This window comes from Bombina bombina, chromosome 3 (genome assembly GCF_027579735.1).
Source record: "Bombina bombina isolate aBomBom1 chromosome 3, aBomBom1.pri, whole genome shotgun sequence".
NCBI lineage: Eukaryota > Metazoa > Chordata > Amphibia > Anura > Bombinatoridae > Bombina > Bombina bombina.
This window is the reverse complement of record NC_069501.1, coordinates 741,580,669-741,603,778: the sequence shown is the minus strand read 5'-3', so window position 1 is coordinate 741,603,778 and position 23,110 is coordinate 741,580,669. Positions and strand designations below refer to the sequence as shown.

At 39.5% G+C, this 23,110-nt stretch overlaps 1 protein-coding gene across 2 annotated transcripts; it reads right to left on the bottom strand.

Moving 5' to 3' along the window:
• Positions 1 to 14,139: 14,139 nt before the first annotated feature.
• Positions 14,140 to 19,623, bottom strand: LOC128651909 (uncharacterized). 2 transcript variants are annotated; one of them, XM_053704875.1, is made up of 3 exons: positions 18,807 to 19,623; positions 18,380 to 18,503; positions 14,140 to 14,796 (listed from the first exon to the last, which is right to left on the bottom strand). In XM_053704875.1, exons 1-3 carry the CDS (start codon positions 19,557 to 19,559, stop codon positions 14,141 to 14,143), a joined length of 1,533 nt encoding a protein of 510 aa, XP_053560850.1. In that variant the 5' UTR covers positions 19,560 to 19,623; the 3' UTR covers position 14,140. The 2 variants fall into 2 exon arrangements, with proteins under 2 accessions (XP_053560850.1, XP_053560849.1); XM_053704874.1 differs by having other exon boundaries at positions 18,380 to 19,623.
• Positions 19,624 to 23,110: the final 3,487 nt, after the last annotated feature.

Here is a 23,110-nt window from a genome sequence, read left to right as displayed (position 1 = left end):
TTGCAATAAAGCAAAATGGCTATTGAGAAACTGATGACTAAGAAGTGACTAGTTTTTGCACTGTTTTGTTTTGTTTCATTATGTTTATTAAAAAGTAAAATGAGGAGAAAAGAAGGGAAAGAAAATGCTAAAGGCAATGTCATAGTGAATTATCATTGACGACTGTAAATTATATTGGATCATTACTTTGATATTGTCTGAACTGTATCTTATATGTCATGTATGTCATGTTATCTATTCTCCTCAATAAAAAATATATTAAAAAAAAAAAAAAGTAGGAAACAATCTAACAAATCATGCTCAATACTAATGTAATTTAATTTGATTTAATTAAATTAGTTTAATTTAAAAGGGTAGTAAGACCCGAGAGAAGAAGAGAGATGTTCCGGAGGGGGGTTTATTTCCAATAATTAATCAGATCATATTCTGAATTTAGGTCAGTAGGGACCCTTGTCTTAAGCCTAAAGATCCAGAACATCTCTCTTTTCCCAAGTATCTTATCCTTATCCCCTCCTCTAGGGGGTTGTCTGATCTGTTCGATCGCTTGCCACCTAAATATACCATTCTTTTTGTGATGTATACGTGTAAAGTGTTTAACCAGAGGTGTACTGGCTTCACCTATTTTAATGGTGGACAGATGATTTCTGATGCGAGTGTTTTCATCATTTGTAGTTAACCCTACATATTGTAGATGGCACTCTTTACAGGTTATCAGATAAATTGTGTATGATGTGGTACAGTTGAGACATGAATCAATATAGAATGTCTCACCAGTAACCTCTGAGACAAAATTTTCAGATAAAATCCCAAATTCACATAGTCTGCACCTGGATTTGCCACATATATACATCCCTTTATGTGATAACCATAAACCACAAATTTAAGGGAGTAGATTGAGGTAAATCTGAGGGGGTGTTAGGATTCACTAAATATATTTGGTTGGTATATAAGTTTTTTTTGCTGTAATAGATATTGCCAGATAAAATTATTATGAATCTGGTAGTATATCATTAAAGCAGATTTATAAGAGTTAGAAGTATTAGTAACAGCAATGCTTAAACTATATTATCCAATGTAAACTTATAGTAGTAAACATGGTTATAGTTTAATATCAGATGGTAAGTATATAGCTGCTGTATATCTGTTAGCATCTGCAAAGTATCAAGCAATAGGCGAAACTGACGCCCAGTGAGAGAGGTAAGTAAAGACTCAACGTTCATATAACAAATCACAGAGAAGGTAAGCATAGATCACAGTCTGTGGAAAATACAACAGCAACTTAGTAGCGGCTTAGTGGTTTCAATACTTGCAGTTCAGAGATACAACGAAAGTTACAGTTACACGATGATCAGTTCCAGATGAATAGGTGTGCGTGGTGAATCAGCAGCGAGGTTCTGAGAGTAAGAAGATCGGTAGTTTGTAATCCTGCGTAGCAGTTCAATGAACTGCGAGAGTTCCCAGTAGCAGGTGAGTTTCTGGAAAAGAGAGAGAGTCGGCAGGTGGAGATAATTATAAGTTGTGGTCAAAAGGCAACATAGAGACTTAGAGAATATATTCACAAATTGGATATTAAAGATAATAAGTGCCAAGTAAGAGCACAAATACTTAGTAGATTCTCGCCAAGCAATATGGCTTGAGAATAGGTTCAGAGATCCACAGCAGTGGCATAAACTTCAATAATCAGGCAATGATAGGTGTTGCCTGAAATAGTGTTGTGATAAAAGAAGGTGGAGTCTGACTTAAAGGGATATCACAGGGGGACAGAAAGTTCCCTAAGGTTTTGCATCGTCTGTATGAGCAGCGTAAGCCATTGTTTACACAATTATCCAGCTTTTCGTCTGCTGCTAGTAAATTAAAATGTTTTCTAACAATCTTGGAGGTGTAGTCTTCACTGTAGTCTGTTACAAAGGTTACTTTATTAGGATATATATTGTCTCTGTCTCTAATGGAAAGGAGAGCCCTCCTATCCAAACTGTCTACTTGCTTTTGGGCCCTGTCTATTATCTGTTTAGGGTATCGGCGCTGTCTTAGACGGGACCTCATGGCTTCACTTTGTTCAATATATGTAAAATCTACTGTGCAATTTCTCTTAACCCTAGTCAGTTGTCCTTTAGCCACTGCAAATGGTATGTGTTTGGGGTGGCAGCTTTAAGCGTGTAATAGGGTATTTTTGGTAATTGGTTTCCTATAGATATCACATAGGACCTGCCCCTGATCACCCACTGTAAGGGTAAGATCCAAATAGTTGATGCATTCCTTATGTGTTTCAAAAGTGAAATTGAGACCAACATCATTTTCATTAAGACCATTTATGAATGCGCACAGATGTATGTGATTTCCCCTCCAAATAAATAACAGATCATCTATATATTTTGTTTGAAAAATGCTATATGATCTCTGTAGGGGTTCCTATCTCCATAGATGTGAGACAGCTCCCACCAACCCATAAAAAGGTTGGCGTATGATGGGGCAAATGTTGCCCCCATCGCTGTACCACATCTCTGGAGATAGAATTTACCCTTGAATTTGAAGTAGTTGTCGGTGAGCATGAACCTTGTGACTCTCAGAACATAATCTCTGAATTATTTTGTAAAATTTGAGAAGGAAGTGAGAAATAACTCCACAACTTTCAATCCCTCATTATGAGGAATGGAAGAATAGAGAGCCACGATGTCCACTGGCAACCAAACACAATTCTCTTCCTCCCAATATACATTTTCCATCAGATAGATAACATGTTTGGTGTCTTTGAGATAGCTTTGTAGGGAAATCACATAGGGATGTAAAATAGCATCCAACCACTATGATAGATGTTCGAATAAAAAAACAATACCACTGACTATTGGGCGTCCCTGTACATTAGAGGGTGTCTTATGTACTTTGGGGAAATGGTGAAAAATGGGGACAACTGGATGTTCTGTGTACAGATATTCATAGGTGGCTAGATAAAAAAAAAACTCTTCTATACCATCGTCAAGGAGAGATTAAATCTCTCTCTCATATATTCTGGTGGGATCTGTAGGTAAACAGTAATAATTATTTACATCCTCTAGTTGTCTAAGGGCCTCTCCCACATAGTCTTGCCTGTCTAAGACTACAACCGACCCCCCTTATCGGCTGAGCGAATTACTATATCTTTTTTAGCTTTGAGTTTGTTTAGGGCCTATCTCTCTTTAATTCACAGATTATATCTGGGGTACTCAGTATGTCTACTGTGATCTTTTGAAGAGTCCAACTCTGTGAGGTCTTTTTCTACCTTTTTTATAAAAGGTTTCAAGAATGGGGCCTCTGTTCTGTATGGGATAGAATTCGGATTTATTCTTGAAGCCACTAAAGCAGTTGATACTAGATTCCTGTGTGTTAGAGGAAAGAAGACAGTTTAGAGTATAAATGTTACATGATTCTTTAAAATCTAATTCTGTCTGTATAGAGTGAGAAGTCTCATGACCCTGACTAAGTCTGGGTTTGCGTATGGTAACAATCAGCATTGAAAAAATGTTTTTGCATAGTGATGTTACTAATTTGTTTATTAATGTCTAGCATTGTATTGAACAGATCAAATCTGCAAGTGGGCCTCTCCCACATAGTCTTGCCTGTCTAAGACTACAACCGACCCCCCCTTATCCACTGAGCAAATGACTATATCTTTTTTAGCTTTGAGTTTGTGTAGGGCCTGTCTCTCTTTAAGTCACAGATTATTTCTGGGGTACTCAGTATTACTACTGTGATCTTTTGAAGAGGCCAACTCTGTGAGGTCTTTTTCTACCTTTTTATAAAAGGTTTCGAGAATGGGGCCTCTGTTCTGTATGGGATAGAATTCAGATTTATTCTTGAAGCCACTAAAGCAGTTGATACTAGATTCCTGTGTGTTAGAGGAAAGAAGACAGTTTAGAGTATAAATGTTAGATGATTTTTTAAAATCTAATTCTGTCTGTATAGAGTGAGAAGTCTTATGACCCTGACTAAGTCTGGGTTGCGTATGGTAACAATCAGCATTGAAAAAATGTTTTTGCATAGTGATGTTACTAATTTGTTTATTAATGTCTAGCATTGTATTGAACAGATCAAATCTGCAAGTGGGAGCAAAATTCAAGTAATTTGAGATGAGTCTCAGTTAATGCAACGCTAGACAAATTAATAACATTATTATACATTGATATTTGGAGGATGCTTTCTGTCCCCTCAACTGTTATCTGTCCTGTTTCTCTGTGCCAATCCCTGTTTTCTCCAGGGGCTTGTAAAAGACCTGTTCAAAAGCTTTTTCTTTATCCTCTAGAGGGTTAGTAGAGGTGGCTTGTGGGGGAGTTACACTACTGCTAACGTATGTAGAGCCTTGTGTATGTGTTGTTTTTTTAATTGTTTACTTGTCTCTTTGGGCTTAACAGCCTGTGTGTTGGGATCTGTGTTGATGGTCACATGTGGTTTCACAGTAGTTTTTAGAATGCCTGTCTGAGTCTTGGGTATATCATCTCAAATATTGTCAAATAATCTCCCCAAAGTAAAGGAAGTAATATATTTAGAAAAGATAATGTCCATATTTGATCCCCATTTCCTCTCTCTGTTGCAGGCAAGAGAGAATAGTAATATGTATTGGACATCTCTATGGTATTGAGCTCAAAATAACACTGGTGCAAGTGTCCTGCCTGGAAGAACAAAAATGTGTAAATAGAACAGAGTTAAAAGCACCTGTGTCTTAGACCAATTTCATGTCACTAAGTAAGATATAGTGTACTTTGTCCCTGAAGTAGGCTGTAGAGAGGATAACACACAGACTCTGAAATGTGTTAAACATAAAACCCCTTTTAATCTGCTACCAATAATATTGTATAGACTATGTCTGTGTCGGGGGATCTTCAGGCTCTATAAACCATATAGGAAGTTCGTCAGCGGGAGTCAAAAAAACTTAGAGCAGTCCGTGCTCAACAGCTAGTAGCTGTGTCCACTGTCCGCAACAAACTGTAGCGAGCCTCTTGCATCCGTCCCCGGCTGTCGGCGTCTGTGGCATCAAACACCATAGAAGGAGATAGTAGGGGTGTATCCAGTCACGTGGGACTATCCAGCCAATCAGGATCCTCGAATCTCGGAGCTATGAACGCTCCGTAAGGGACAAATGGGAGCTCCCCAAGACAAACGATTCCTGGTCCAAGTAAGTAGGCGAACAAAATAAATATATCGTAGGCAGGGATGTAGTTAGAAGGTTTCTTTACTCAATATCCAAAGAGAGATGCACTCATAGAGATGTAAACATAATTGTAATAAGTAGGAAACAATCTAATAAATCCTGCTCAATACTAATGTAATTTAATTCGATTTAATTAAATTAGTTTAATTTAAAACTGTAGCAAGACCTGTTACGGTTACCCTTAGTCTCGCTGAGAGATGGACCGCTTAGTAGCCTGGATCCCTATTGCTAAAGAGGGGAGAAGCTGCTTTCCATAGTATTCTATATGAGTCTCGCAAATATAGAATCATCTCCCTTAGCTGCAGTACAGCTAGGATACCCTTCTGCCCACAAAAACGAGTCAACGCTGCGATTGAGGGTCAAACAAGAACTCAGGACTGGGATGCCCAGCCTGCTTTTTATTAAGGTTACATGCACACAGGGCACTCCCAGGGGGGGGGGAAAGCACAAAATCCCCCATCACACAGTTAGATAGAGAGCAATGTCCTTTGACAGGCCACAATAGGATTACAGTACTTAAGATAACAAGTTTACAAGTTCATCTTATCAATTAGCAGTCTGGCTCCAGAGGTGATTAGACAATAGTTTCTAAAAGCTGAAAAAAAAGTTAACTCTTTATGAAATGATACTTGTTACGGTTTTCTTGGAGCCCTTCTTAGGCGCTGGCTTGGCTGGTTCAGGCATTGCTGCTGGGAAATAAGCTCTTCACAACAAAATAACTAATGCTTCTGTAACAGTGCTCCCTTTCTGTGGAACACTCTGGCAGACACGGTCTGACCCCTTTTCGGGGCAGACTAAGGCTGTCCAGACCGCTGGTTATGCGGGGCTGAGGTCGGTTTGTCTGGACAACCCGTCGGCGTTGCCATTCTGTTTCCCAGGTCTGTAAGTAATGGTGAAATTGAAGGGTTGCAACGATAAGCTCCAACGTAATAGCCTGCCGTTATCTCCAGAGACCCGGTTCAGCCACACCAACGGGTTATGGTCGGTGACCAGGGTGAACTCCTGACCATATAAATAGGGAGTCAATTTCTTTAATGCCCACACCAAAGCCAAACACTCCTTTTCGACCGCTGCATAGCTGACTTCGCGGGGCAGGAGCTTCCGGCTGATGTAGGCAACTGGATGCTCCCCTCCATCTTCGCCTACTTGGCTGAGGACGGCTCCCAGCCCGAACATGGAAGCATCTGTATGGACGATAAAACGTTTGTTAAGGGCTGGGGCCGCCAAGACAGGAGCGTTAATTAGAGCATTTTTGAGAGCCTGGAAAGCCGTTTCACAGTGGGGAGACCACAGGACCTGTCGAGGTAAGTTCTTCTTGGTCAAGTCAGTCAGGGGTTTGGCAAGTGTGCTGTAGTCTGGTACGAACCGTCTATAGTACCCTGCCGTGCCCAGGAAGGCTAGGACCTGAGTCTTAGTGATGGGGGTGGGCCAATTGGCAACAGCTTCTATTTTGGCCGGCTCTGGTCGCTGCTTTCCACACCCCACCCGGTGACCCAGGTACTGTACCTCGGCCATCCCAAAGTGGCATTTTTCTGGCTTCAGAGTCAGGCCAGCAGCCCGGATCTGATCCAGAACCATTCCTACATGAGCTAAGTGGTCCTGAGTGTCGGACGGGCCCTGTGGGCACCGGGGCTCGGAATTCAGCACGAGGGGGTGCACGGTAAACCTCTCTGGGTTTAACCCGTGCTGGAGCTCGGTAGTTCATGGGTTCGTGAAGACGGGAGTCATAATGTTCATCGGCCAATTTGGCTGCTTCTTCTAAGGTAGAAGGCCGCCTGTCTCGCAGCCATTCCTTCCCTTGCTGTTCCATGCCATTATAAAAATGTTCTAAGAGAAACAATTGTAAAATTTCCTCACCAGTCACCGCTTTACTTCCGCTCAGCCAGTGATTTGCCGCTCTCCGCATTCGGTGCGCCCATTCCATATGGGTATCATTAGGCTTCTTTTTCATGCCCCGAAACTGTCGGCGATACGTGTCCGGAGTTACAGCGTACCGTCGCAACAGTGTCTCCTTAACTAGCTCATACTGTGTCACTTCCTCAGCACCCAGAGTACGAAAGGCTTCCAGGGCTCGCCCGGATAGTTTCCCAGACAATATCGTGGGCCACTCTCTGTTGGGAATCTGGTGCAGGGCACATTGCCTTTCGAAGTCCGCCAAATATTCATCAATCCCTGTCTCGCTCTCTAGGAAGGGTCGAAATGCCGCATAGGGTATCTTGGGCCTCCCAGCATTTTCGACAGGGATGATTACCTGCGGGGCTTCAGCATTGCGGTGTGCGTTCGCTAGGTTGAGTTCGTGGGCTCGAGTCTCTCGTATATCCTCGTCCGCCTCCGCCATCAACTGCTGTACCAATTCCATGGAGGGGTTCGGCCCGTATAATGAGAGCCTTTCCCGAACAATCCTGGTTTTTTCGTCACTAATCGTGGTCGGTGTTTCCGCCATTGTGAAGCTCTGATCCAGTTCGGTCAATTCTGCGATCAGCTCTCTCCTCGGCCGGTTGCTGGCGTACCCCCCTCTGCTTTCAAGTAAATCCTTTAGGGTTGTACGCTTCAATTTTTCGTAAGCGCTCTCCATCCGTTCTGTACCTCTCCTAGGAAATCCAGGAAAATCCCGCCGCTGCCGCCACTGTTACGGTTACCCTTAGTCTCGCTGAGAGATGGACCGCTTAGTAGCCTGGATCCCTATTGCTAAAGAGGGGAGAAGCTGCTTTCCATAGTATTCTATATGAGTCTCGCAAATATAGAATCATCTCCCTTAGCTGCAGTACAGCTAGGATACCCTTCTACCCACAAAAACGAGTCAACGCTGCGATTGAGGGTCAAACAAGAACTCAGGACTGGGATGCCCAGCCTGCTTTTTATTAAGGTTACATGCACACAGGGCACTCCCAGGGGGGGGGGGGAAAGCACAAAATCCCCCATCACACAGTTAGATAGAGAGCAATGTCCTTTGACAGGCCACAATAGGATTACAGTACTTAAGATAACAAGTTTACAAGTTCATCTTATCAATTAGCAGTCTGGCTCCAGAGGTGATTAGACAATAGTTTCTAAAAGCTGAAAAAAAAGTTAACTCTTTATGAAATGATACTTGTTACGGTTTTCTTGGAGCCCTTCTTAGGCGCTGGCTTGGCTGGTTCAGGCATTGCTGCTGGGAAATAAGCTCTTCACAACAAAATAACTAATGCTTCTGTAACAAGACCCTAGAGAAGAAGAGAGATGTTCCGGAGGGGGGCTTACTTCCAATAATTAATCAGATCATATTCCAAATTTAGGTCAGTAGGGACCCTTGTTTTAAGCCTATAGATCCAGAATATCTCTCTCTTCCCAACTATTTTATCCGTATTCCCTCCTTTAGGGGGTTGTCTGATCTGTTCGATTGCTTGCCACCTAAATGTATCGTTCTTTTTGTGATGTATACGTGTAAAGTGTTTAACCAGAGGTGTACTGGCTTCACCTATTTTAATGATGATTTCTGATGCAAATGTTTGCATCATTTGTCATTAACCCTACATATTGAAGATGGAACTCTATATAAGTTATCAGATAAATGACGTATGATGTGGTACAGTTGAGACATAGTAACCTCTGAGACAACATTTTCAGATAAAATCCCAAATTCGCATGGTCTGCACCTGGATTTGCCACATCTATACATCCCTTTATGTGATAACCATGAAACTCCATATTTAAAGGAGTAGAGTGAGGTAATTCTGAGGGGGACAGAAGGTTCCCTAAGGTTTTGCATCGTCTGTATGAGCAGGGTAAGCCATTCTTGACACAATTATCCAGCTTTTCGTCTGCTGCTAGTAAATTAAAATGTATCACAAATTAAAATGTAACACACCTTCCAATCCTTCCTTTTTGGTTGGATAATTGTTGTCCAATAGACTTTGAGTACTGATTTTAAATTTTCAGGTGCAGGTGTATTAGATAGCTACGAATATGGCCAACAGTCTAAACATGTCAGCATTCTATTTATCTCCACAGTGTATTGTTTTGCTATGGACCTCCATATGTTGGATATCGAATAAAGGAACCTTTTATCTACATTCCTGCCTACGATATATTTCTTTAGTTTGCCTACATACTTGGATCAGGAATCGTTTGGCTTGGAGAGATCAGGTCCGCCAGAACTCGTTGAATACAGCGAGCAATACGCTCGCCGTATTCAGCATCTTTGTGACCACTGCTTCATAACTTGTGTTTCTGGCGAGTCTGAAGACTCGCCAGAAACACGGCCCTTCAAGCTCCGTACGGAGCTTGATAAATATGGGCCATAGTCTGTACAATATTATTGAGTTGATCGCAGATTAAAAGGGGTTTTATGTTTAACACATTTCAGAGTCTGTGGGCTCTATTTAACAAACTCTGTATGGAGCTTGATAGCGCTTGTTTCTGGTGAGTCTTCAGACTCACCAGAAACAACAGTTATGAAGCAGCGGTCACAAAGACCGTTGCTCCCTAACCTGTCCGCCTGCTCTGAGCAGGCGGACACACATCCCTTTGAAAAAGCCACGTTAGTGGCGAAACATGTTAGGGAACCGTTTGTTTAATGCATGTTAGCATTTTTTAATTAGCAGGAAATGGTAGTCTTTATAGTTGTTACAATTGTGGTTGTGCACAATATTTAGTATATTAACCTTGGAATGGGGTTAATTCAGTAACGTTATTTCAAATTGTTCTAGAACTCTCAGCAAGGGCTCAGTGTTGATCATAGACAGGCGGGTAAGAAATACGGAACTGCAACTAGCATATATCCAAAACCGCAAACTGTCTATTTAAAATCAGCACACAGCCTTTGAAAATACCAAGTACAAAATACGGTAAATACGTTTAAACCATACAACCGTCAGCGGAAGTAAGACTGGACTGACCAAGCTGATTACAAACTAGAGGTTAAGAAATATTGAGCTTTAGCATATATCTAATATTGCAAACGGTCTATTTAAGACCAGTATACAGCCTTTAAAAATATCTAGTTATGAACATGATAATACGTTCAAACAGAAAATTATCAGCATAAGCAATACTAAGCCAGCCTTACGAGCAGCAGCTATTTTGTAGCAGTACTCTAACATATAAATACATAAGATAGTGACAAGTGTGTAAACGTTTATCTAAAATCAGCACACAGCCTTTGAAAAAACTCAGTATAAAATACGGTTAATACGTTTAAACCAGACAACCATTAGCTGAAGCAAGACCAAGCTGACCACAAACTGGCGGTTAAGAATCATTGAGCTTTAGCATATATCTAATATTGCAAATGGTCTATTTAAGAGCAGCAAATAGCCTTTAAAAATATCTAGCATTGAATACGATAATACGTTCAAATAGAAAATTATCAGCATAAGCAATACTAAGCCAGCCTTACGAGCAGCAGCTATTTTGCAGCAGTACGTTACCAAAAAATATGCAAGACAGTGATAAGTGTGTAAATGAAACAAACATAGGGGGATATTAATTCAATAAATTTGTAAACTAAAGTAAAATCATTGCAACAGAAGTTGGGTCTGAAAACGTCAGAGTTGTTACACCTAACATCAAAATATAGCCATATGATGACAATAGGATTTCAATCCTCTTATCAGTGTCAGACTGATTTCTAAGAGAAAGTTGCACTACCATTATTCAAATTTATAAATATAAAAATTAAATTCCACCGCAAGTTACAAATTACACACAGTACATCCAAGTCTAATAGCATATCTACTGATACTGAGTCAGTGCTACCTATATCGAAATAATATATATTGAAAGAGAATACCCTGATGTCCAACTGACATTCAGGCTCTCTTAAACATTTATCACAACCACTTCTATCTCCCGTGATCCACGGAGAGAACTTACTCAGACCCTATCCTGTGATTTTAATAAAGTATATATGTTCAATGTGTGTGTTGTTGCTTTTTATTTTTAATTGTCTAATAAAAGTTATATTTTAATATATCGCCACATACTCCTCCCAATTTAGACCTCTATACCTGCTCCGATTTTTGCCATTACTAAATAGGGGAAGAGTGCTATTCAGGTGTACACTTCATCAATCTCAGGATTGATATCTTTTGTTTCTAATAACCAGTACACAGCACCTCTGCCATCTTGTAAGATATTAAATCTGGATTATAAATAAATTCACATTACTATATTCTATAAATTAATCCAGAGAATAATAGGCTACCCTATTTTATAAAATTGTGCAGTGCCATTAGTATTTTTTGGTTTTCTTTGTTGGACACACATCGCCACTATACAACCCAATCAAGTACGATCGGGTTGATTGACACCCCCCTGCTGGCGGGCGATTGGCCGCGAGTCTGCAGGGGGCAGCGTTGCACCAGCAGCTCTTGTGAGCTGCTGGTGCAATGATGAATACGGCGAGCGTATTGATCGCCGTATTCAGCGAGGTCTGGCGGACCTGATCCACAGTGTTGAATCAGGTCCGCCAGACCTTGATAAATATGCCCCTGTGTGTTATCCTCTCTACAGCCTACTTCAGGGACATAGTACACTATATCTTACTAAGTGACATGAAATTGGTCTAAGACACAGGTGCTATTAACTAACTGTTCTATATATATATATATATATATATATATATATATATATATATATATATATGGGCCAAATTTCGGACGAATACATGTTCACCCGAAGATGAATGCACATGTCAATTTTTTATCCCTTTAAGGTGTTAGAGACAATAATGCCTCATAAATAAACTTGACATTGGTGCCTCTCTGCATATAATAATTAATATTGAGTATGACAGTGTTTCTCAGCTCTAGTCCTCAAGTACCCCTAACAAGCCAGATTTCCATGATATCTTAACTAGAGCACAGGTGAAGTAGACAGCTAATGGGTCAGAGCAGGATAGTAACTATGGTTACTGATCAGCTAATTATTTCACCTGTGCACTAGTTCAGATATTGTAAAAATCTGGCTTGTTATGGCGGTCTGAGGACTGGAGTTGAGAAACAATTAAAGGGCCATAATACCCAAATGTTTAAACACTTCAAAGTGATGCAGCATAGCTGTAAAAAGCTGACTAGAAAATATCTCCTGAACATCTCTATGTAAAAAAGAAAGATATTTTACCTCAAAAGTTCCTCAGTAGCCACCTCCCATTGTAAAGGATTTCTAAGCAGCATTTTAGTGTGTCTGTCCTGGGACATCTGAAGGGATGAGCATCGTGAACTCTCATCTTATTTCATCAATCAGGTAAAGGAAGTTTACAATGAAATCTCATGAGAGTCAAGTCAAATCTCATGAGATCACAGTAAGAGTTCATGACCTCAGCACTGCTGATGCTGATTGGCTGCTGTTCATTTCTTCATTTTTTTTTAAATGTTTTACCTGCAGCTGGGCTGCAGATGAGTATAACTTTTTACACAGAACTTACTCTGCTGAGCTGAGGAAATTGTGAGGTAAAATATCTTCCTTTTTTACATAGAGATGCTCAGGTGATATTTTCCTGTCAGCTTTTTACAGTTATACTGCATCAGTTTCAAGTGATTTAGCATATGAGTATTATGTCCCTTTAAGTATGATATTTAAAATATATGCATGGTACACATGTGTGTATATAGTGTATAGTGCAAACGACAGAAGGAAAAATTCATTTTATATTTTTAATATTTAATTTGTATTATTGTTCATTGCAGCAGTGTTCCTTTTTTCTCCCTTTGCAGCTTTGTTAACCACGTACATTAAGTACCCATGACTTCTTCAGTATATTTGTAAAGTGCAAGGTTTAAGGATAAATAAAGGTCATTTAAAACTGAAATGTGTCTTATTTTTTTCTTTTTGCTTGTTGATTTATTTATAGCACAGAGTTAGCTCTTGACCTTTAAAGTCGTCAATCCCCGGCCTTAATCTTATAACCATTATAAGTTAAAATAATAACATAAATAAAAGAGTTACACACAGCTTTGGTATAAAATTTGGCCGCAGCCATTTTATTAACAACACAATTTAAATATTGAGTAATAAATATTTTCAAACATTTTCAAACATTTTTCCACAGAACATACCTGATGTTCATAAATAACATTACTGACAAATAAAACATAAACCACAGCGGTGCTAGTTCCCAAACCCACAAAAACAAGATGGCCGTTATTCAACAACTGGACTCAGCTATATCCCTGTTGAGTCCGTCCAAGTACACCTAAACTTTAATAGGGAACCCCTTGCCCCTATAAAACCAGTTGTCCACTCACCCCATGGAGAGGCAACTACTTAAAATCCTCCAAATCACTTGGCCATATTGCGTACCATATTTGTCTGGGAACTAGCACCCCCGCCTTGCTGCGACAAACACGAACAAGGAAGGAAAAACAAAGATTAGGGAGGGAGGGAGGGAGCACTTTCTAGAAAGGTTTGATAATTATTCTGATGACAGATTCTCCCGCTCTTTCTTTAAATGCGTAACAGCGCGTGCTAAGCCCGCCCCCTACAGTAAATAACCAATCACAACCAAGGCCTAATTCCTCCAACGGTCAAGTCCCCTTCCCGTTACTTCGAACTCCCAGGGGTTCCCTGACCTTTAAAGTCGTCAATCCCCGGCCTTAATCTTATAACCATTATAAGTTAAAATAATAACATAAATAAAAGAGTTACACACAGCTTTGGTATAAAATTTGGCCGCAGCCATTTTATTAACAACACAATTTAAATATTGAGTAATAAATATTTTCAAACATTTTCAAACATTTTTCCACAGAACATACCTGATGTTCATAAATAACATTACTGACAAATAAAACATAAACCACAGCGGTGCTAGTTCCCAAACCCACAAAAACAAGATGGCCGTTATTCAACAACTGGACTCAGCTATATCCCTGTTGAGTCCGTCCAAGTACACCTAAACTTTAATAGGGAACCCCTTGCCCCTATAAAACCAGTTGTCCACTCACCCCATGGAGAGGCAACTACTTAAAATCCTCCAAATCACTTGGCCATATTGCGTACCATATTTGTCTGGGAACTAGCACCCCCGCCACCGACTGGACTGACCGAACAGCCCAGTCCCGCCAAACCCAATATTTTTCCCAAAGCTTCTTTTATATCGAAAATAAATAGCTGCAGCCCAAATTGGTTAAAATGAACACCATCTTTTAAATAAAATTCCTCAGCTCCATCTACTTCAAAATCTGGGTGGAAAACTACGCCTCCCCCCAACCTCTTAACAAAAGAGCTAATTATTTTGTTAATTTTTTTACGACTCTTTTCTAGCCTATCATAATCCCTCGCTGATCTCCAAACCAACCTAGGAGTAATCTGTGACCAAATTATTTTGATTTCAGGATGAAGTTCCTTTATGTTGCCCAGATCTCTTTTGATTCTTCTAACTAGTTCCTTTTGAGGAATCATACCTAAATCATTTCCCCCCAAATGCACTATCAAAACCTGAGGACGAGGAAACATTCTGCCAAAATCTAGAAACAACGGAAAAAAGAGTTCCCAGCACATCCCCCTAATCCCAAACCATTTGACCTCCCATTGATCCACAGGACACCCAAGCTGAAGGCCGCCCATTTTCTTACTGGCCTCAGCATTGGCCCAGTATATAAACGAATGCCCCATCACCCATACGATCTTTACACCTAAAATAAGAGAAAAAGGAGTGTTCAGGATGATTACAACTCAAACATTCCAAAACATACATTCTATTCAAGGTTTTTTTTTTTTTTTTTTTTTTTTTTTTTTTTAATATCCTTAAATCAGGCCTAACATAAGATTTATAACGACTTGAACCCCATCTACCAATCTTTTTAACTATATCCTCTCTGAGACCTAACATAGCGGCTTCAGTAGCCGCTCCAATCCGGAAAGAATGAGATCCAAACTCTAAAGGATTAAGACCCAATAAAACAATTGAACCTCTTAAAATGGCTCTAAATTGATATTGTGATAAAAAAGAACCGTCTGAATGAACCAACAAAGGGCCATCCTGCAAAGGCCGTATGGACCCATAAAGCATCATTACCTGACATGGACATATTTCACCACCGCTAGGGAATAGCACTATGTTCTTGCCTTTCCCATATATGTCCGTTTTACTATTTCTCAGTAATATTTCTACTCTGTTATCATTCCATAATACATCTTCTTTTTGTAAACCACCTGACACTTTTTTGCTAGGGCTTACCAATTCCGAAACTCTAAATGCCCCAAAAAAGGCCAATACAAAGGCCGTTCTAAATAATATTAATTCAAATCTTGATGCACAAATCTCTGCTAATACCACCCAAACTTTTTGAAGTAAAGAAAATGTAATAGGTCTTCTCTTATCTCTAACCTTTGTCTTTTTCTTCAAGCCTTTAAGAACCTGACGGACCCAAAAAACCTTTGTAACATCAGACAAACCTAATAAGCGAAATCTAAAAGCAAGGGCCGCCAATCTTCTTTCCATATTAGATGGTGACAAACCCACATTTCCCCAATGCCACATCCATTCCAATAAGCAACCCGTGACATCATCATACCCTTCTTTAATTTCAGATTGACATAACCACATTTCCCATTCCTTCCAAACTGATACATAGGACGTCCAAGTACCTGGAGCCAAAGATTTTTTAATTAATTCAGCCAATCCTCCGTCCCAAGCTTCCAAAGTTGGACGGGAAACGTCGCTCCAACTACGTCCGCCTGAGGCGCCAACTCTCGAAAGCGAGACCACTGTGAACGAGATAAAGAATCTGCTATCAAATTAAGCTTACCAGGGATATGTTTTGCCCTGACGAAAACATTCATACTTAAACATTTCAGGACTAGCACTCTTAATAAACGCAAAACTGGTAATGATGATGCAGATAAAGAATTAATAGCAGAAACAACACCCATATTATCTGTATGAAACAATATGGATTTATTCATCAAATCCACTTCCCACACAAACAGAGCCACCAGAATAGGAAATAGCTCAAGGAAAACTAGGTTCTTGGTTAAACCTAAATTGACCCACTCTTGAGGCCACACTTCAGCGCACCAATGCCCTTGAAAATAAGCCCCGAAACCAACACCCCCAGCTGCATCAGTTATCAAATCCAAATCAACATTAGAGACCCTAGCTTCCATGAATATTGCAACACCATTAAAATTTTTAAGGAATTCCAACCAAACCTTCAAATCATCCTTGTGACCTTTTTTAATCCTTACAAAATGATGAGGCTTACTAACACCAGACGTAGCCAATGACATTCTTCTAGAAAAAACTCTACCAATAGGAATGATTCTGCAAGCAAAATTCAACTTTCCAAGTAAAGATTGCATTTTTCTCAAAGTCACCTTACGGACCGCCAAAAATTGCTGAATCATTTCTGACAAATCCACAATCTTTTCCAGAGGCAGCCTACATTCCATACTTTCAGAATCTATTGTAATACCCAGAAATTTAAGGGCCGTAACTGGACCCTCAGATTTTTCCATTGCAATAGGAACCCCAAAATCAGATGCCATTGAATAAAAACAATCCCTTAATTTCAAACAAACGTCCGAATCATGGGGACCAACAAAAAGAAAATCATCCAGATAATGAACTACTGAAGAAAATCCAGACCTGAATTTAACAACCCATTCCAAAAATGAACTAAAGCATTCAAACAGAGAACAAGAAATAGAACAACCCATCGGGAGACATAAGTCAATGTAGAAAAAACCCTCAAAGCAACAACCCAGCAAATAATGTGAAGAAGGATGAACTGGAAGTAACCGAAAAGCCGCCTCAATATCTATTTTAGCCATTAAAGCGAATTGACCAGCCTCCCTGACCAACTTAACCGCCATGTCAAATGATGTATAAGACACAGACGATAATTCATCCGGAATATCATCATTAACAGATCCACCTTTTGGAAATGATAAGTGGTGAATTAAACGAAATTTACCAGGCTCTTTCTTAGGAACCACTCCTAAAGGAGAAATACGCAAATGGGGGGTAGGAGATATTTTAAAAGGACCTGCCATTCGACCCAAAGAAACCTCCTTCTCAAGCTTACTCCTAACAACCTCAGGCAATTCCCTAGCAGACTTAAGGTTACCCCTGTAATGAACAACGCCTCCCGAAGATGGAATTCTGAAACCAAACTCAAAACCATGTAGCAACAACAAGGCCTTATCACCACAACCTTTCTGTTTAGCGTAAAGTACGAGCCACAGCTCCATCCCGCTTAGCCTCACCGGAGTTAGTCCCTTTTTCAGGGAGCTCCTGTGTTCCTCCCAATTTGTTCTTTTTGAAACACTTACTGGAAGGGTGGGATCCACCACACCCAGAACATTCGTGTCTGAATTTACATGATGCTCCCCATTTACAGAACTTTTCATTGAAAGCAAAACAGAAACCTTTTTTGGCTGTTGCCGACGAACCGTTTTGAAGAGATCCGCCGGCACTCCCTCGAAAGGGCTGCGAAGACCTTAACGGAGTCATCACTTTTAGCCATAGACCCATATCACGATCATCCCATTTCATCTCAGGCTTAACCGACAAACGTTGTCTAAATTGTTCATCATAATACCACCAAGCCATACCACCATATGTTCTCTGAGCAGCTGCAATTTCATCTAAATAACAAAAGAGGGCCGCTCCTTGATCCGGGAACTTAACAGCAAATACACTAGCATAAATAACAAAAGCCTGGAACCAGTTAGTAAATGTTTTTGGTAATTTTCTGTAACGTCTTTTCCTTTCCTCCTCTTCCTTCTTGGCCGAATCCTTTTTTGAATCTTCAGGTATCTCAAAAGACTGATCAAGAGGAAGGAGGGAAAATAATTCAATAAAATCTCTCTTGTAAATCTTTTCTCTTAACTCTACCGTCAAATGCATGCCCAAAGGCCCAATAGAACACAAACAAGACCTGGCCAAAGCCGTGTCAGCAATCTTCAGCTCAGGACCCCCATCCGTTTTGTTATCAACATTAGTCCCCTTTTGCTGAGATAAACCGACCATTTGAGATTGAGGTACTGACCCTACATCCTTTATTCCCTCACCACCAATCCCTAATACCCTATTTTGGTTAACCAATTCTGTGGGAACCCATGAATTGGCGACTCCCCCCGTGACTTTTGTTCCTTCTAATTTGGCTAACAAGTCCCTTAAACCTGTTACAACAGTTATAGATAAGGGATCAGCATGCACACCAACTGTATCAACCCCCACATTCAGATTCACAACACCGGATCCCTCATTACCTGTACTCGGGTCCTGAGGCACTGCAGACTGAATCCTTTGAGATGCAGCCGTAACCTTCTCTGTATTCTGGAAACCAGTAGCCCTGGGATCCGTGTTAGTCATTAATTGCTGCCCTTTTTCCGTCTGTAAAAAAGAAACATGTGACAAACCCCCAGAAGGTGCCCAAATTCCAATGCCCCTACTAGCTGTAGACATACCCAACCTATTATCCACTGAAACACCCTTACCCTTCTTAGCTGATGGGACCTCAAACCCTTCTCCCCTTAAATCCCCATACCTCTTGCGTTGTCTACCTCTACCTTGTATTCTCCCAATCCCAGACCTGTTTGGACGTTGAACAGAGTTAACCGAGCTATGACATGTATTATTAATACTCTGACCCATCATGCCCTGAAGACCAAAATTAAAATTGTTGGCCGTACTCACCCTTGTTTCTTCTCCCTTTGCATTAAAACGTTCCACCCCTGGAACGCCGTCCTCAATATCCAGCCTGATATTTTCCGTCCAAGATTCCTGAAGGCCATAAGCCTCCCCACTTAGGCCGTCATTTCCCACCATTAAAAGACCCTGGGAATTCTCAGGCCGTGACCCAGTTTCATTCCCATCTAAAAGAAAAACATCATTAGTGACAGGTAAATTTTTAATTACTTCAACATTCCTATCCCTCAAATTTCTTAACTCGCCCTTTAAAACTGGATCACCCGTGACCCTGACTGACGTATTAAACTGGCTAATAGTGTTAACTACATTGGGAGAAGGAGGAATAAAATCATCCTCAGAAGAATCTAAATATAAATCTAATTCTACCACACCGTTATCAACCTCGGTATCATGATGACTATCGCTGGCTTCAGGCCTTTCAACCCTCTCGTCTAACACCCGATAAGCCTGATTTTCCGTATTATTGCAAGGTCTTAAAAAATGAGCCGACTTAGAAACATTATGTAACTGTTCTGAAACTGCCTGAGGTATTTCAATCGGCCCTGATACAATCAAACCCTCACCTTTCTTTTTCATTAAGGCGCTACCTAAACTACATATACTCGCTTGTTCATTACCCTCACACAGAGAAATAGGCCTCGGCAGGCCGTCACTTTTACTAGCTTGCTTTTTCCCTCTAATTACTACTTTCTGGCCTAAATTGGCCGTCTTACCCTTAGGCAAAGAATCACCCTTCATTACAGGCTCAGTGAATTGTTCCGTAATGGAACAAGTGCTCCCGGACTGCGTCACATTATCAGCAAACTCCGCTCCTGTCTGCCGACTTCCGGAGCTCGAACTTGACTTCTTCCTCACAGACGCCTTTAACCCCGGACTGGGGCTGGATTTTCTCCGACCGCTATTACCCCCTTCAGCATCAGAACGAACTGGAGGCCTCGAACGCCTCGATGTTTTCGGAGCCACCTCAACGATATCCACTCTGGGTTCGACGACCGGGCTAAGCAATGGACGTAATTTTTCTTCGAGCCAGGTAGGGCCCATTTTTGCAGCTTCCAACTTAAGTTGGTCAAAAATCGCATCAAAATGCGACATCGCAGAATTACTAACTGAGCACAGCACTTTCTAGAAAGGTTTGATAATTATTCTGATGACAGATTCTCCCGCTCTTTCTTTAAATGCGTAACAGCGCGTGCTAAGCCCGCCCCCTACAGTAAATAACCAATCACAACCAAGGCCTAATTCCTCCAACGGTCAAGTCCCCTTCCCGTTACTTCGAACTCCCAGGGGTTCCCTTTACTGTAATTCATAAACTTTGAGATAAAATAAAAACATGGGAATTCTTCTGTAAATGTTGCCACTTCTCTTTTTATACAGCAACAGACTAATTCTTTTAACTTAAAGGGACATTCTAGTCAAAATTAAACTTTCATGATTCAGATAGCACATGCAATTTTAAACAACCTTCCAATTTATTTCTATCATCAAATTTGCTTTGTTCGCTTGATATTCTTTGTTGAAAGCTGAACCTAGATAGACTCATATGCTAATTTCTAAGCCCTAGACCATGCTATTTCATGTTTGCCATATAAATAAACATTGTGCTTGTCCCCGTGGAGTTATTTATGAGTCAGCACTGATTGGCTAAAATGCAAGTCTGTGAAAAGAACTGAGGTAAGCAGACAGTCTGCAGAGGCTTAAATGCCAGGTAATCCAGGAGGTAAAAAGTAGTATTAATATAACCATGTTGGCTGTGCAAAACTGGGGAATGGGTAATAAAGGCATTATCTATCTGTTTAAACAATAAAAATTCTGGAGTAGACTGCTTTAATTAGATATTAACAATGTAGCAAAAAAATAAAATGTAGCCTATAAAACTTTCCCAATAAAGACAGCAGGAAGGTGGATTCATGTAGGCAGTTTGGTTGTTTTTTTTTTCTTTCAAAAAAATAACACAAGTATAAATGCCACTGACAGTCAGTCACTTGAGAATAAAGCAAGACTAGCATAGTTGCAGCACGCCTGAAGCAAATTTGCAGCAGACTTATGGAGTTTGCTTGCTGATGTTGTTCAGAGGACCAAACTTTTCATTTCAATGTGATACTGAACTATTTTATGGTTACAGCAGCATAAAGTACATACGTGGTTTTGCAGCTATACATAGGATACAGGTTGAACATATTAGTGGCCCTAAATTTGTATCTAATTTGATGCATAATTTACCAAAAAAATGTTATAACCACTTGTAATTACCTCTGTAATCATAACATCACAGCAAACTTCATTTCTCTTTATTGCCTTCACATTCTGCTGCATGGTTCACCTGTACAACTATTAAAAGTAAATTATTCCAAGATTTATTGGCTTAGATTTACAGATACTTGTATGGATTGAACAAATGGGGACTTTGGAAGTAGATGCTCCAGGGCATTCTAGAGGTGTGATCAGGATTTTTACTTACCCCTCAGCCCATCATGTGGAATTCATAAAGACTGTATTATTCCTGTGAATGGTGTATTCTGCAATTTCTGTTGACCAGATCACATTTCTGATTACATATTAATACAAATTACAATGAAATTAGAGTAAACAGAAAATACTCACACAGCATGTAATATTATATTTACCCTAACAACATAACACACACACATATATATATATATATATATATATATGTCATCACATCTTTTTACAAATGAAGCCTTGAAACTTAAGTTTTCACATCTTAATTTTATCTAAATGTGTCATTTTGATCATGTGAGAACAAAAGGAAGCAATGTCAATAATGTTATAAAGATCCTCACATTGTGAAGAAAAATATTATTTACACTTGATACCGCTTTACAAATGATCTAATTTAAAGACAAACAAAAACTATCGCTCACAGGAAAATGCTTCATCAAAAAGTTACATTTGTCTTTTTTTTTACATGAAGAACATGGGATGTTTACTTTCAAATTGAAACTAATACAGCTGTATCAGTTTTGTAATAATGTCAATGTCTGAGAGGCACTTCCTGATAATGCTCATTGGCAGATAAAAAAAACTCCTGCTTATTCTCATTTGCTGATAGTTACAACCTCCTGCTGCTCATTGAGCAATGATACCGGTTTCTCCTACCTTAGTATAAAATATAATTGAGAGTATAGGTCAAACAAAACAGATCTTGGTTGTACAGGAGAGGCTTTTCTGTAATTAACTGTGAAAATCGTTGGTTTTCTACATTCCACTGAGTTTCTTTAAAGTAATAGGTGCTGCCATGTTCAAACTTAAAATTAACCCTTATCTGTCTCTTCTGTGACTGTCAATTATGAACAGATATGAAACATGCAATGAAAAGACTGTGCAAACAAACTGTTTGGAATATAGAATGTAAAGTAACTATCTAACAGGTTTTCCACACACCCTTGTGTGTAAAGTGTTTTTTTTTTTTATTGGCTATTTTATACAGTATATGTCCCTAATTATCCTCAAAAGAAGAGATAGATACAGGGAAAACTTAGGTTTAAACATAGTGGTGCCCATTACTAGAAACTATAGTCTTTTATGCAAACTAAACCTTAACACTTATATTTTCAATATTTAAACAAATAATATAATTATACAAATATCTACAATAATTTACAAAAATAGTTATACATACTACTATTATCAGACTAACCGTTGCTTTGAATACACCATTATATCTAGCATATATTTATTGGTTAATATCCCTTTACTGTTACCAAAGCTATTTAAATGATTAAATATGATTCACTCCTGAAGTTTACACCAGAATCTGAAATAGATCATTTATGTGACTTAAGAATTTAGATGGAAAATGTTAACTAAGGTTACAGTTTTTAATTTTGTTAATTTCAAAGGTTGCACATAGCAAGTAGTGCTGTGCATGTGATTTCTTTTTAATAGCAGTAACAAAAACAGTTGAGCTATTGTTTTCTGCATGACGGCACTATCTTGCCTCAACTGAATTGCTATAAAAGACTGGTTAATCATTAACAGGCAATATTTTATCATCACTTTTCTATTTACTGTAGCTGGAACTATTATCAGTGACTAATATGAAAACGCTTTAGGAATATAATAATTGCAAGATGCATTTTTATTCTACCTGAGCATGTGTCACAATTTTTAAAACTTTACAATGTTATTTGATGATGTGGTTACTGTTTACCGGATAATCTGAGGTCTATAACGTAACAAATAGATTAGGGCTGGAACCATTTGCTCAGGAAAGTATCAGCTTTCAATAAAAATGCATTCAGAAGAATTATACTTAGCCGAGGGACAGA